The 14,809-nt window shown below is 42.5% G+C and overlaps 1 pseudogene and 4 gene segments (V, D, J or C); 4 read left to right on the top strand and 1 right to left on the bottom strand.

Moving 5' to 3' along the window:
- Window positions 1-700: 700 nt before the first annotated feature.
- LOC113126344 (Ig kappa chain V region 3381-like) lies at window positions 701-1,889 on the top strand. The segment is given in 3 exon segments: window positions 701-766; window positions 864-1,194; window positions 1,880-1,889. Coding segments are annotated over 3 exon segments (390 nt in total).
- A 1,953-nt stretch (window positions 1,890-3,842) lies between these two features.
- LOC113126669 (Ig kappa chain V region 3381-like) lies at window positions 3,843-4,418 on the top strand. The segment is given in 2 exon segments: window positions 3,843-3,894; window positions 4,111-4,418. Coding segments are annotated over 2 exon segments (360 nt in total).
- Window positions 4,419-7,442: 3,024 nt separating this feature from the next.
- LOC113126655 (immunoglobulin kappa variable 2-29-like) lies at window positions 7,443-8,260 on the top strand. The segment is given in 2 exon segments: window positions 7,443-7,497; window positions 7,671-8,260. Coding segments are annotated over 2 exon segments (363 nt in total).
- Window positions 8,261-8,643: 383 nt separating this feature from the next.
- On the bottom strand, window positions 8,644-9,969 carry LOC113126685 (Ig kappa-b4 chain C region-like). The segment is given in 2 exon segments: window positions 8,644-9,156; window positions 9,917-9,969. A coding segment is annotated over 1 exon segment (261 nt).
- A 520-nt stretch (window positions 9,970-10,489) lies between these two features.
- LOC113126342 (immunoglobulin kappa light chain-like) lies at window positions 10,490-13,690 on the top strand (annotated as a pseudogene).
- Window positions 13,691-14,809: the final 1,119 nt, after the last annotated feature.

Here is a 14,809-nt window from a genome sequence, read left to right as displayed (position 1 = left end):
ATCTTTTTTGTTCACTGTGAAAAGTTTGGACCAAAAATTATTGATGAAGACGCCAAATCACATATTTCAGATTCTAGAGAAGAACTTGCACTAAAAGCAAAATATAGTTAATGAATTAATGAAATGCATCAAAAAGTCGAACTTACTTCCAACATCCAGTCTGGTTCCTCCACCGAACGTCAACCACAGTGACACAAAGTGACTGAGGCGTCGTACAAAAACCTCTCAGTGCAGAGACTCGGCTCTCTGAGTCTGAAACAAAGTCAACAAAAACAGTCTGTAAAACACAGCTGCTGTTATAAACATGAACTAAAACTGAGCTCCAGAAAACACCCAAATTAATTCATCTGTTGAATATTTAGTAGATTTTTAACGTCTCAAATTCAAACTAAACGTTTTAGACGTTAAATCATTCAAAACATTTGAAACAAACATTTCTGAAAAAAATTCACAAAACAAATCCACACAAACATCAATATGACACATTTCTAATCAATACTGTGATAAAGTGATTGGTCCATTAATAATCAGCCTGATCAGAGTGATCCAAGTCCCTGTTGGACTCAGTCAGAACATTTCCATAGAGAGCCACTTTGCATCAGCAGCACCATGCTCCAGTGCTCTGGGACAGTTTATAGTCCTGAGAGTTGAACACTGGATGACTGACAGCTGTCCTTCATGACAACAGAAGCCACAGAAATCCTCCTCATCAAAAACATGACTCTGATCTCCGTCCTCATCTGGACTCTCCTCTGCTTCACTCAGGGTGAGGAAAATCTCTTTTCTGTCATGTGAAAATCATTTGCAGTGTCGCTGAGTTTCACCTCAACTTCTTATGTCCAGTGTTTCTTCTCTCTCCTCAGAGTCTGTTGGACAAAATGTGGTTTTGACTCAGCCAGCAGCCAAATCCCTGCAGCCTGGTCAAACTGTCACTATTGACTGTAAGGCCAGTCCAAAAGTAGCACAGTACTCTGGACCACAGTACCACCTCTCCTGGTACCAACAGAAACCTGGAGAAGCTTCGAAACTTCTGATCTACCTAACATCAAACAGACAGTCAGGAATCTCATCCAGATTCAGTGGAAGTGGAGCAGGAAATGGAATCGACTTCACTCTGACCATCAGTGGAGTCCAGGCTGAAGATGCAGCAGTTTATTACTGTCAGAGTTATCACAACATCAACAGTCAGGTTGTGTTCACACAGTGAAAAATGGTCGTACAAAAACCTCCCTCAGTCAGACTGAACAGAAACTGAACTGACTGCTGCAGCTGGAAACTACTGCAGAGACTGATACAGTTCACTGAGGACACACACACACACGCACGCACGCACACACACACGCACACACACACACACACACACACACACACAGGTCAAATCAACATTTAACAAAAACAGTTCCAATGATCCAAAATGATGCTGATGGAATTTAAACTCCTTTCTCCATGACAGCGTCTCACCATCCTTTCATATCCCAGTATAATCCCATGGTTTTAAGGGATTGGCCAAAGAATCAAGATGAGCCAAACTGGGACAGTCAGTGAGAAAATGCCTGCTCATGACCTTTGCCCTCAGCCTCATACTGGATCCCAGCTGTTTCAAGTCCTGTTCCCAGTCCAATATAAAGTCATCAGCAGCAGAAACCTTCATGATTAAAGACCCAAACAGCCTCTGCACATACAGCTCTGTAATGGAAAAATGAATTTTAATGATTGATCATTCTTACTAATTATGATTTTTATTGTTTCTTACTGTATTCTGTATTCAGGTTTGGGTTTTCAGGTTTCACAGGTTTTCATTTACAGGTTGATTCACAGAGTTCATTAACACTTGTGTTTTTCATAATCATGTCTGATGTTTATGTTCTTCCTTACCTAGTATAGTTTGACACTAAGGGACACAGTGTTCTCAAGGATGTTGGTGAAGAGTATCTGGGAGAAAGGTTCCTTAGGACACAAGGTGTGGGGAAGGGACAAGTACAACAGAGCACGCCCAGGATGAAGGGTTAACTGTCGAATGAGAATATAGAGTTTTAGAATATAGCCTTATTAGGAATCACTTTGTAGAACAATAGGGAAGTACAGACTTAATTATCTGATTAAGCGAATGATTATTTGCATTTACTTTGCATATCTGTATAAGTAGCGGCCTCAGCCTAGTAGGGGCTGAGCAACTGGGGAACAACATGGGAAGACTCTGATCAATTGTGTTCAATTATGTTTGCTCCTTTCTTGCAACAAATATATTCATAAAAGACAATCAGTCTGCACTCTCTTTATTGCTCATCCTACAACGATTGTTTTGCCACAACAGCTCATATCCCTACATCAACATATATATACAGCGAATCTGGTGACAAATGACATTCGTCTGAACACAGACGCTGGCAGAGTCTCTGTCTTAGTACTGTTGGATCTGAGTGCTGCTTTTGACACAGTGGACCATGTGATCGTGTCACTGGCACTGGTACTGCCCTGAAATGGTTTAAGTGCTATTTTCATGACAGGATGTACGTCATTGAAATTGGTAACTGTGTCTCAGACCAAATGGCATTTACATGTGGGGTCCCCCAGGGGTCTATCTTGGGACCCCTCTTGTTCAAGCTTTACATGGTTCCTTTAGGCCAGTTAATACGCAGCAATAATGTGTCCTACCATAACTATGCAGATGACCCTCAGATTTACATTTCACTCACAGCAGGTGAATATGGACCAGTCGATTCACTGTGTCACTGCATTCAGAACGCTGCTGCTTTGGTCCTGACTAGAACCAGGAAGTACAACCACATTACTCCTGATCTCAGATCTCTGCATTGGCTTCCTGTCACTCAGAGAATGGGCTTTAAAAAAATGCTGCTTGAGTATAAGTCTCTTCATGGCTCAGCACAACAGTACATCTCTGACATGTTGATGAACCATCTTGAACTCTGAGAACATCAGGGATAGGCCTTGTGCTTGTGCCCAGAGTCAGGACTAAACAGGGAGAAGCAGCGTTTCAGTTTTATGCACCTAAAATCTGGCATAGTCTTCCTGATGAAGTTAGACAGGCCTCATCTCTGACAATGTTTAAGTCCAAGCTAAAAACTTTTCTTTTTAGCTAAGCATATGACGACTGAAAGTGTTTTATCTGAACTCAGTCTCCTGTAATTTTAATCTAAAGTTCATTTTCTACTATTTCCTGTTTCGTTTTTTGCCAATGTACTTTTCACTTGTCGTTTATTTCTGTAAAGCACATTGAATCACTCTGTGTATGAACTGTACTATATAAATAAACTTGACTTGCCTTACTGCAGAGACTGAACCTGCCAAAGCAAATGGGATGACACACTCTCTCTGACTATTAACTCAGAAATCAAACAAGCTCAGTGAGACTAAAAGTTCTGTGTGCAGCTTTCAGTCCCATCACATGATCATCCTCAGCACATGGACTTTCCCAGTTGTCACTGAGCTGTGGATGTTCAAATTTCCATTCCTCTGAGCATTTTGGGACAAATGATCCACACTGGCTTCAGAGTCAAAGCATCATTTCACTTTGGCAAACTCATGTCTCAGCTTCACTTGGTGAAATCTCCACTTTACAAACACACAAACATGTCACAGCTGTTTTCACATCAATCTACAAAGAAGTGGACGAGTTCACTGCCAGACTGTTTGATCCTGTACATGTGAATATGCAGCAGTGAGGAGGAAGCAGGCTGCCATGGTGAGGGCAGCTGCAGCTGACTGACTCTGTGTGTTTGCATATGTGTCCTGCCTCTGTGCTCCAGACGTTAAGAGGCCAGTGTTGATCAGTGGCCATCCAGGCCTTTCAGAGCCACCCACACGCCGGCAGCACCATGATGATGAAGATGTCTCTGACTCTACTGCTGGCCACCCTGGGGCTCCTAGTTCAGGGTGAGACTCTCTTCTGAAAACTTTGCTTCAGGATGCAGCCAGGTTCACCACCATGATGTTCTGCTCTGATGGAGAAACGCTGACACGAGCAGCACTGAGCTTCTTCCATCTATTGTCCATGTTAAAGACATGATCCTCTTCTGTTTGGATGATGATCGTCTTTCTCCAAGCTGGACTGGTCTCAATAAGCCTTCTCCTCTTTTTCATGTTTTCCAGGTTCATCAGGACAAATCACCCTGACTCAGTCTCCTGGATCTCAGTCTGTTGTTCCAGGACAGACTGTCAACATCAGATGTAAAGCCAGTTCAGATGTTGGCAACTGGCTCCACTGGTACCTTCAGAAACCTGGAGAAGCTCCTAAACTCCTGATTTATACAGCTACAAACCGTCAGTCTGGAGTTTCTGATCGTTTCAGTGGAAGTGGATCTGGAACTGACTACACTCTGACCATCAGTAGAGTTCAGGCTGAAGATGCAGGAGTTTATTACTGTCAGCAGGGTTACAGCTTCCCGTTCACACAGTGAAATAACGTTGTACAAAAACCTCCTTCAGCTGCAGAGGAACTGATCTGACTCCACAGCTGCACTGAAACTCAAAACAACAGACAAAGAACTGGAGGACACTACAGTCAGCAAGTGACTTATTTATTATTTAACTACATTATATTAAAGACAATCAGTCAACAGAAAATTATCTCATAAATAGATGAAACATTTCAGCCATGACTGAACTACAGACTGTCTACATGTTTTTTATTGTTCATATATTTATTTCTATGGTTTGATGTCCAACAGAGTGACGTGTTTCCCTTCAAACCAACAGTGAAGAAAAAGTTTTATGTTTGTAATTTTTCTCATGATGTTGCTTCTGTGATTGGATATCTGGATTAGAGACTCAGGGCTTTTATTTTGAAAAGGAAGTGTAGCATATACACTACTCACAAAAAGTGAGGGATATTCGACTTTCAGGTGAAATTTATGGAAAATGTAAAAAGTTTATACTACACTGATATTGTATCATGAAAGTAGGGCATTTAAGAAGAAGTATGCAATGGTAATTTCTTCATCTCAATTTATTGAAACAAAAGCTAACAACAGTGGTGGGTATACCACAACAAAAAATTTCAATGTCTCAATAACTTGTCAATTGTTAGGTGTCGTCTTTGTCTCATGATGTCAAAATGTGAACAGCATGATGAAGAGGACTGTTTAAATACAAACTGTCATTGAACCAGAACATTTAGTGGTCGATGGTCATGGATCAGACACTTGTGATTTTTGTGGTTAATCACCTTGTTAGAGAACACCATGTTATGCAATAAGTACTGAAACATTGAACAGTTGGACATGTGCATTCAAAAGTTTAGAGAAGGTCAAATTAAGTTCAGCTGTAAAGGTTATAGTGCATTTTAGGTGCATCTGAAATTCTGAAAAAGTCAAATATCCCTAACTTTTTGTGAGTAGTGTATGTGGGCTAACCACCAGATTAGATGATTAACCCATTAACAAATGTTAGCACTTGCTTATGGCAGGCTAGGGATACCAGAAGACTTAGTTCGGCTCAGGGAGCTGTGGTGAAGTAAATGATGACAAAGAGGAAATTGATTAGTGATGGGACCTTATACTGAGGGTGAGACTGACAAAACAACAACACCAACATATAACAATATAAACCCCAGGCTATATACAATCTGCAGATTTGGGTTGGAGCTGGTTTCAGGGTAGATGAAGCAGTTGGAAATACACTTCACTATTTAGGTCCCAGTTCACAACAAAGCAATAAGTTTACCAACATATTTACAGAAATTATACAGTAACAACATTCACAATTGCACAGGACCTTGTAGGGGACCAGGGCTGAAACAGCCTCCTACCAGACCCACAGGAGGACGGGGTCAAACTGGAGAACTCCAGGCTGCTTGTAGCTCGCCATCAGGTTTGTTTAACCCCAAACAGGAGTGTGTCTGACCCGTATCCAGTATGAACCAGTAACACGGCTCTCCACAGCATCACAGTCCCTCAGTACCATGACATGTTTAAACCAAGCAATAACAATGAAGAGCAAAGTGCTGGGTTGGTATTAAAGTCATCAAAACACAACAGAATAATTCCTAGAGATTATTGGTGTCAATAGAAACTCACTGATGCTAACACTGATGCTAGTAGCAACATGCTAACGCTAATGCTAACAACAATGACACAAACAGACTCCCAATTCCAGTTGATAAACAGGCACCGAACGGCTCCTACAGCGGCGGTAGTTGGTTGCTAAGAGCATAGAATAGCAGGTTTAAGTTTACAGTGAATTTAACACTGAACCAAAGAGGAAATAAGCCTTTGTTTGTTTATTGGTTTGTTTGTCTGTTTGTTTGTTTGTTTGCGAACATACGTGTTGCAGTTCTCCTGTAGCTTTCCCCTCGCGCTATTGAAAGGAGAACCGGAAACACCTTGTGATTCCAGCTGCAACGAACGCGATTGGCTGGCCGAGTCACATGACTCTCAGCCATGCCACGTTGATGTAGTGGTGCGTTCAGGGACTCATGGGTATGAAAGAATACTAACCAAGGCGGGTTTGGACCTGGGTTAGAGAAGACCATCATAGTGTCTGTTGTGAGCTCTGATTTTTATATCTTTAAATAACTTGACAAAGTAATGATTCTATCCACACATACCACATACAGCAGTCGGTTTCTTTTGTTTTTACTACAGATCACAATTTTTATGTGTAAACACTGTCAGTATAATTGTAGAACTGTGTGTTAATGTTAAAATAACCTAATCAGTAAATAACACACAGGGAAACAGAACTGATTTGATAATCTGATCTTTATTAGTCTGGAAACTTTGACACAATCACCGTTAGAGAAAATTAGCAAACATATCTGGAAGGAAGAAAAAAAAAATAGAAAGAGATTTTCAGAGTAAAACCAGAATCAGAGTCCAGTGTTTCTTCTCCCTCCTCAGAGTCTGTTGGACAAAATGTGGTTGTGACTCAGCCAGCAGCCAAATCAAACTGTCACTATTGACTGTAAGGCCAGTACAACAGTACATCAGTACTCTGGACCACAGTACTACCTCTCCTGGTACCAACAGAAACCTGGAGAAGCTCCAAAACTTCTGATCTACAGAACATCAGACAGACAGTCAGGAATCTCATCCAGATTCAGTGGAAGTGGAGCAGGAAATGGAATCGACTTCACTCTGACCATCAGTGGAGTCCAGGCTGAAGATGCAGAAGTGTATTACTGTCAGAGTTTACACAACATCAACAGTCAGGATGTGTTCACTCAGTGAAAAATGGTTGTACAAAAACCTCCCTCAGTCAGACTGAACAGAAACTGAACTGCCAGACAGTTTGATCCTGTACATGTGAATATGCAGCAGTGAGGAGGAAGCAGGCTGCCATGGTGAGGGCAGCTGCAGCTGACTGACTCTGTGTGTTTGCATATGTGTCCTGCCTCTGTGCTCCAGACGTTAAGAGGCCAGTGTTGATCAGTGGCCGTCCAGGCCTTTCAGAGCCACCCACACGCCGGCAGCACCATGATGATGATGAGGATGATGTCTCTGACTCTACTGCTGGCCACCCTGGGGCTCCTGGTTCAGGGTGAGACTCTTCTGAAAACTTTGCTTCAGGATGCAGCCAGGTTCAGCAGCACTGAGCTTCTTCCATCTATTGTCCATGTTAAAGAAATGATCCTCTTCTGTTTGGATGATGATCGTCTTTCTCCAAGCTGGACTGGTCTCAATAAGCCTTCTCCTCTTTGTCATGTTTTCCAGGTTCATCAGGACAAATCACCCTGACTCAGTCTCCTGGATCTCAGTCTGTTGTTCCAGGACGGACTGTCAGCATCAGATGTAAAACCAGTTCAAGTGTTAGCAACTACCTCCACTGGTACCTTCAGAAACCTGGAGAAGCTCCTAAACTCCTGATTTATAAAACTACAAACCGTCAGTCTGGAGTTTCTGATCGTTTCAGTGGAAGTGGATCTGGGACTGACTTCACTCTGACCATCAGTAGAGTTCAGGCTGAAGATGCAGGAGTTTATTACTGTCAGCAGGGTTACAGCTTCCCGTTCACACAGTGAAACAACGTCGTACAAAAACCTCCCTCAGCTGCAGAGGAACTGATCTGACTCCACAGCTGCACTGAAAATGTAAAACATCTGAGTTTTCACTCAAAATAATGTGATTAACTAAAATTCACTTTTTACATGTTAACACCAGATACAGTTTTTAGCCCATTAAGACTTTTATATCAACAGGATGAGAAACACTGAGCCGGACATCAAACTAAAACTACTGATGTTTCAATTCTGGTAACTTTAATCCACAGTCCAACAACATGTGAACACTAAAACTTTAGATATTTGCTTCATGTTTCACTATTATTTTACAATGAAATACTCATATTACTACATATCATTATATCGTTTACTTCACGTTGTAAAATTAGTATATATGTCATATTTCATTCCTGGGAGAGGTTCTCTTCTCCACATGTCATTTATGTTTCAAAGCAAAAATGCTTTATGGACAATATGCTGACATGTACTAACACTTTAATTTATCAAATGTTTTGATTTGTTAAAATTTGTCTTTGTGCCTGAACTCTTCAACAGAAGCAGAGTGTCCATATTTCCAGTTTTATATCTTTCTATGCTGATGATGAACTATTTATTTCAAATTCTGAAAATATTTTTATTGTTAAATTGGAAAAAAAGGTTTTTGTAATAATGAAAAATAAAAGAACTGATTTGATGAAGATTATTTTTATTATATGGAAACTGCAATACACAGAAAATACACAGAAACACTGCGATAATTTGGTGAATCTTTCTACTGAAACATGTCAACTACAGAATGAGAGTCAGTTACAGAGTGAAACCAGAATCAGAGTAAAACCAGTATCAGAGTCCCAGTGAGTCAGGTCAGGACTGGGAACACTGGTCTCTCCTCAGTGTCTCTGTGACCGGACTCTGGGAGCCCTGGGTGGCCTCACAGGTCACAGAGCCCACCTTCCCCCACTGGTCTGCAGGGAGCCTCAGGGTGCTGCTCCAACTGTAGCGGCCGTCCTCCCCCAGCAGCCCGGGGCTCCTGATCTCCTCCCGGCTGCTGCTGCTGCTGCTTCTGCCGTCCACCTTCCAGGCCAGACTCCAGTCTGAGGGGAAGCCCTTGTTGGCCAAGCACATGAGCGTGGCCTTCCCCTGCTGCAGCTCCTGGCTGGAGGGGCCCAGCACCGTCAGGGTGGGGGAAACTCGACCCACTGAAGGCAGAGAGAACAAATTGTAGAGAAACTGGGAGTTTGGATGAAACTGGTCTTCAGTGTTTCATTTCCCGCTCAGAGCTCAGTAACCATGGCAACAGACAGGCATCACTGCTGAACCATGGCAACAGGCAGGTTTCAGTACTACAGATAAACAGGTAACGTGTCACTTAGTTTCTCTGATGTGTTAAAGTTCAATCTGTAAACTACTGAGGTTTAAAGAAACACATAATCTGTTATCAGACATGTGAGGTTTACATTTCCATGATGTACAAAATTCTCCTCTGAAACACAAAAGACCTGAATCATAAATGTGAGATTTGTTCATTCAACGTGAACATTAGATATAGAATTATGTTTTAAACCCCCTCAAACATTCAGACTCCTGTATAAATATAATCATGTTGAATGATTCTCATTGGACACACAGGACGACTTGGGACAATTTAAATATTTGAGTAAGATCTTGTAAATTTATGAAATATTCTTTCCCCAGGACTTAGACTGAAAATTAAAAACTTTTCAGAACATTTTTTAGACATAATACTTTTGTCAAATTGAAGGTTTAGAAATAGCTGAAATTTAAATTCCAGTCAAACCAAATGTTTAACTGTAGATTGTGTTCTGTTCAAACACATCCTGTGATTCTAAACACAAAAATTTCAACCATTGTCTAAATTTATGCAGTAATCTGGTCCATTATGGAATAAGACAGAATAAAAATAAAATTCAGGAAGTTTAAAGACTCTAATGTACTTACAGTCAACATCCAGTCTGGTTCCTCCACCGAACGTCAACCACAGTGACACAAAGTGACTGAGGCGTCGTACAAAAACCTCTCAGTGCAGAGACACGGCTCTCTGAGTCTGAAACAAAGTCAACAAAAATAGTCTGTAAAACACAGCTGCTGTTATAAACATGAACTAAAACTGAGCTCCAGAAAACACCCAAATTAATTAATCTGTTGAATATTTAGTAGATTTTTAACGTCTCAAATTCAAACTAAACATTTTAGACGTTAAATCATTCAAAACATTTGAAACAAACATTTCTGAAAAAAAAAATCACAAAACAAATCCACACAAACATCAATATGACACATTTCTAATCAATACTGTGATAAAGTGATTGGTCCATTAATAATCTGCCTGATCAGAGTGATCCAAGTCCCTGTTGGACTCAGTCAGAACATTTCCATAGAGAGCCACTTTGCATCAGCAGCACCATGCTCCAGTGCTCTGGGACAGTTTATAGTCCTGAGAGTTGAACTCTGGATGACTGACAGCTGTCCTTCATGACAACAGAAGCCACAGAAATCCTCCTCATCAAAAACATGACTCTGATCTCCGTCCTCATCTGGACTCTCCTGTGCTGCTGCTGCTTCACAGGTAAAGTCCAGAGAATCCAACTCCTCTCCTCTATGAACATCCGTCGCTGTGAAATGAAGCCGACAAAACCATGAGGCTGCTTTATGTTTTTGTCTCTGTGTCCTCAGAGTCCAGAGGCCAGGTCACAGTGACTCAGCCTGGAGCAGTGAGCTCTGCTCTGGGAGGCTCCGTCACCATCAGATGTAAGACCAGTCAGGATGTTTATGTAGGATCATCCAGTGGTAAACACTATTTGCACTGGTACCAACAGAGAGATGGAGAAGCTCCTAAGCTGCTCATTAAAAGGGCTGATGAGCGAGAATCAGGGACTCCAGGTCGTTTCACAGGCAGTGGATCAAACTCTGACTTCACTCTGACCATCAGTGGAGTCCAGGCTGAAGATGCAGCAGTTTATTAATGTCAAAGTTATCACTACATCAACAGTCAAAGCGTGTTCACACAGTGAAAAATGGTCGTACAAAAACCTCCCTCAGTCAGACTGAACAGAAACTGAACTGACTGCTGCAGCTGGAAACTACTGCAGAGACTGATACAGTTCACTGAGGACACACACGCACACACACACACACACACACACACACACACACACACACACACACACACACACACACACAGTTCAAATCAACATTTGACAAAAACAGGTCCAATGATCCGAAATGATGTTGATGGAATTTAAACTCCTTTCTCCATGACAGCGTCTCACCATCCTTTCATATCCCAGTATAATCCCATGGTTTTAAGGGATTGGCCAAAGAATCAAGATGAGCCAAACTGGGACAGTCAGTGAGAAAATGCCTGCTCATGACCTTTGCCCTCAGCTTCATACTGGATTTCAGCTGTTTCCAGTCCTGTTCCAAGTCCAATATAAAGTCACCAGCAGCAGAAACCTTCATGATCAAAGACCCAAACAGCCTCTGCACATACAGCTCATATCCCTACATCAACATATATATATAGTGAATCTGGTGACAAATGACATTTGTCTGAACACCGACGCTGGAAGAGTCTCTGTCTTAGTACTGTTGGATCTGAAGCTGGTTTTCACACAGTGGACCATGTGATCCTGTTACTGGCACTGGTACTGCCCTTAAATGGTCTAAGTGCTATTTTCATGACAGGATGTACTTCATTGAAATTGGTAACTGTCTCTCAGACCAGATAGCGTTTACCTGTGGGGTCCCACAGGGGTTTGTCTTGGGACCCCTTTTGTTCAAGCTTTACATGTTTCTTTTAGGCCAGTTAATACGCAGCAATAATGTGTCCTACCATAACTATGCAGATGACACTCAGATTTACATTTCACTCACAGCAGGTGAATATGGACCAGTCGATTCACTGTGTCACTGCATTGAACAGATCACTGTGTGGATGCAAAACAACTTTCTCCAAATAAACAGTGACAAGACTGAAATAATCATCTTTGGGACACAGAAACAAAGAGAAAGGGTCAGCAGGCACCTTGAGTCTCTTTCTCTAAAATTTAACAAACATGTTACAAATCTAGAGGTAATCATGGACTCAGACATGAATTTTAACAGGCACATTAAATCAATTACATCATCAGCATTTTATCATCTCAAAACATTGGCAGAATCAAGGGGATCGTGTCTAAACCAGACTTGGAGAGAGTCATCCATGCATTTATCTCCAGCAGGTTAGATTACTTTAACTGCAAATGGGGCTCTCAAAACCAGCTGTAAGGCAGCTGCAGTACATTCAGACCAGAACCAGGAAGTACAACCACATTACTCCTGTTCTCAGATCTCTGCACTGGCTTCCTGTCACTCAGAGAATAGACTTTAAAACAGCACTGCTTTTGTATAAGTCTCTTCATGGCTCAGCACCACAGTACATCTCTGACATGTTGGTGCCATATGAACCATCTCGGACTCTGAGAACATCAGGGACAGGCCTTCCACTCGTGCCCAGTCAGGACTAAACAGGGAGAAGCAGTGTTTCAGTTTTAGGATGTTTTATGCAGCAAAATCAAACAAGCTCAGTGAGACTAAAAGTTCTGTGTGCAGCTTTCAGTCCCATCACATGATCATCCTCAGCACATGGACTTTCCCAGTTGTCACTGAGCTGTGGATGTTCAAATTTCCATTCCTCTGAGCATTTTGGGACAAATGATCCACACTGGCTTCAGAGTCAAAGCATCATTTCACTTTGGCAAACTCATGTCTCAGCTTCACTTGGTGAAATCTCCACTTTACAAACACACAAACATGTCACAGCTGTTTTCACATCAATCTACAAAGAAGTGGACGAGTTCACTGCCAGACTGTTTGATCCTGTACATGTGAATATGCAGCAGTGAGGAGGAAGCAGGCTGCCGTGGTGAGGGCAGCTGCAGCTGACTGACTCTGTGTGTTTGCATATGTGTCCTGCCTCTGTGCTCCAGACGTTAAGAGGCCAGTGTTGATCAGTGGCTGTCCAGGCCTTTCAGAGCCACCCACACGCCGGCAGCACCATGATGATGATGTCCCTGACTCTACTGCTGGCCACCCTGGGGCTCCTGGTTCAGGGTGAGACTCTCTTCTGAAAACTTTGCTTCAGGATGCAGCCAGGTTCACCACAATGATGTTCTGCTCTGATGGAGAAACGCTGACACGAGCAGCACTGAGCTTCTTCCATCTATTGTCCATGTTAAAGACATGAGCCTCTTCTGTTTGGATGATGATCGTCTTTCTCCAAGCTGGACTGGTCTCAATAAACCTTCTCCTCTTTTTCATGTTTTCCAGGTTCATCAGGACAAATCACCCTGACTCAGTCTCCTGGATCTCAGTCTGTTGTTCCAGGTCAACATCAGATGTCAAGCCAGTTCTAGTGTTAGTAACTATCTCCACTGGTACCTTCAGAAACCTGGCGAAGCTCCTAAACTCCTGATTAGATACGCTACAACCCGTCAGTCTGGAGTTTCTGATCGTTTCAGTGGAAGTGGATCTGGGACTGACTTCACTCTGACCATCAGTAGAGTTCAGGCTGAAGATGCAGGAGTTTATTACTGTCAGCAGGGTTACAGCTCGTTCACACAGTGAAACAACGTCGTACAAAAACCTCCCTCAGCTGCAGAGGAACTGATCTGACTCCACAGCTGCACTGAAACTCAAAACAACAGACAAAGAACTGGAGGACACTACAGTCAGCAAGTGACTTATTTATTATTTAACTGATCTGGTTTCAGGGTAGATGAAGCAGTTGGAAATACACTTCACTATTTAGGTCCCAGTTCACAACAAAGCAATAAGTTGACCAACATAATTACAGAAATTATACAGTAACAACATTCACAATTGCACAGGACCTTGTACCCAGACAGACGATGAGTCCGCACCACAAACGGCACCTGATCAGTAACAACTCGTACACACTACACACATGCACCACACAGAACAGTGCAGACCATGTGCCCTTCAGTGCCTGCAAACTGTCCATGGGATGTGACTTGTCCAAGGCCGAGGAGCAGCTTCAGTGGAAATGTGTGGCTGTGAGTGAGTTAGTGAGGGGACCAGGGCTGAAACAGCCTCCTGCCAGACCCACAGGAGGACGGGGTCAAACTGGAGAACTTCAGGCTGCCCGCCTAGCTCGCCATCAGGTTGAACCCCAAACAGGAGTGTGTCTGACCCGTATCCAGTATGAACCAGTAACACGGCTCTCCACAGCATCACAGTCCCTCAGTACCATGACATGTTTAAACCAAGCAATAACAATGAAGAGCAAAGTGCTGGGTTGGTATTAAAGTCATCAAAACACAACAAAATAATTCCTAGAGATTATTGGTGTCAATAGAAACTCACTGATGCTAGTAGCAACATGCTAACACTAATGCTAACACCAATGACACAAACAGACTCACCAATTCCAGTTTATAAACAGGCACCGAACGGCTCCTACAGCGGCGGTAGTTGGTTGCTAAGAGCATAGAATAGCAGGTTTAAGTTTACAGTGAATTTAACACTGAACCAAAGAGGAAATAAGCCTTTGTTTGTTTATTGGTTTGTTTGTCTGTTTGTTTGTTTGTTTGTTTGCGAACATACGTGTTGCAGTTCTCCCGTAGCTTTCCCCTCGCGTTTGAAGGGAGAACAGGAAACACCTTGTGATACCAGCTGCAACGAACGCGATTGGCTGGCCGAGTCACATGACTCTCAGCCATGCCACGTTGATGTAGTGGTGCGTTCAGGGACTCATGGGTGTGAAAGAATACTAACCAAGGCGGGTTTGGACCTGGGTTAGAGAAGACCATCATAGTGTTTGTTGTCAGCTCT

This window comes from Mastacembelus armatus, chromosome 11, assembly GCF_900324485.2.
Source record: "Mastacembelus armatus chromosome 11, fMasArm1.2, whole genome shotgun sequence".
NCBI lineage: Eukaryota > Metazoa > Chordata > Actinopteri > Synbranchiformes > Mastacembelidae > Mastacembelus > Mastacembelus armatus.
The sequence above is the reverse complement of the archived record's forward strand: the minus strand, read 5'-3'. Positions and strand labels throughout refer to the sequence as shown.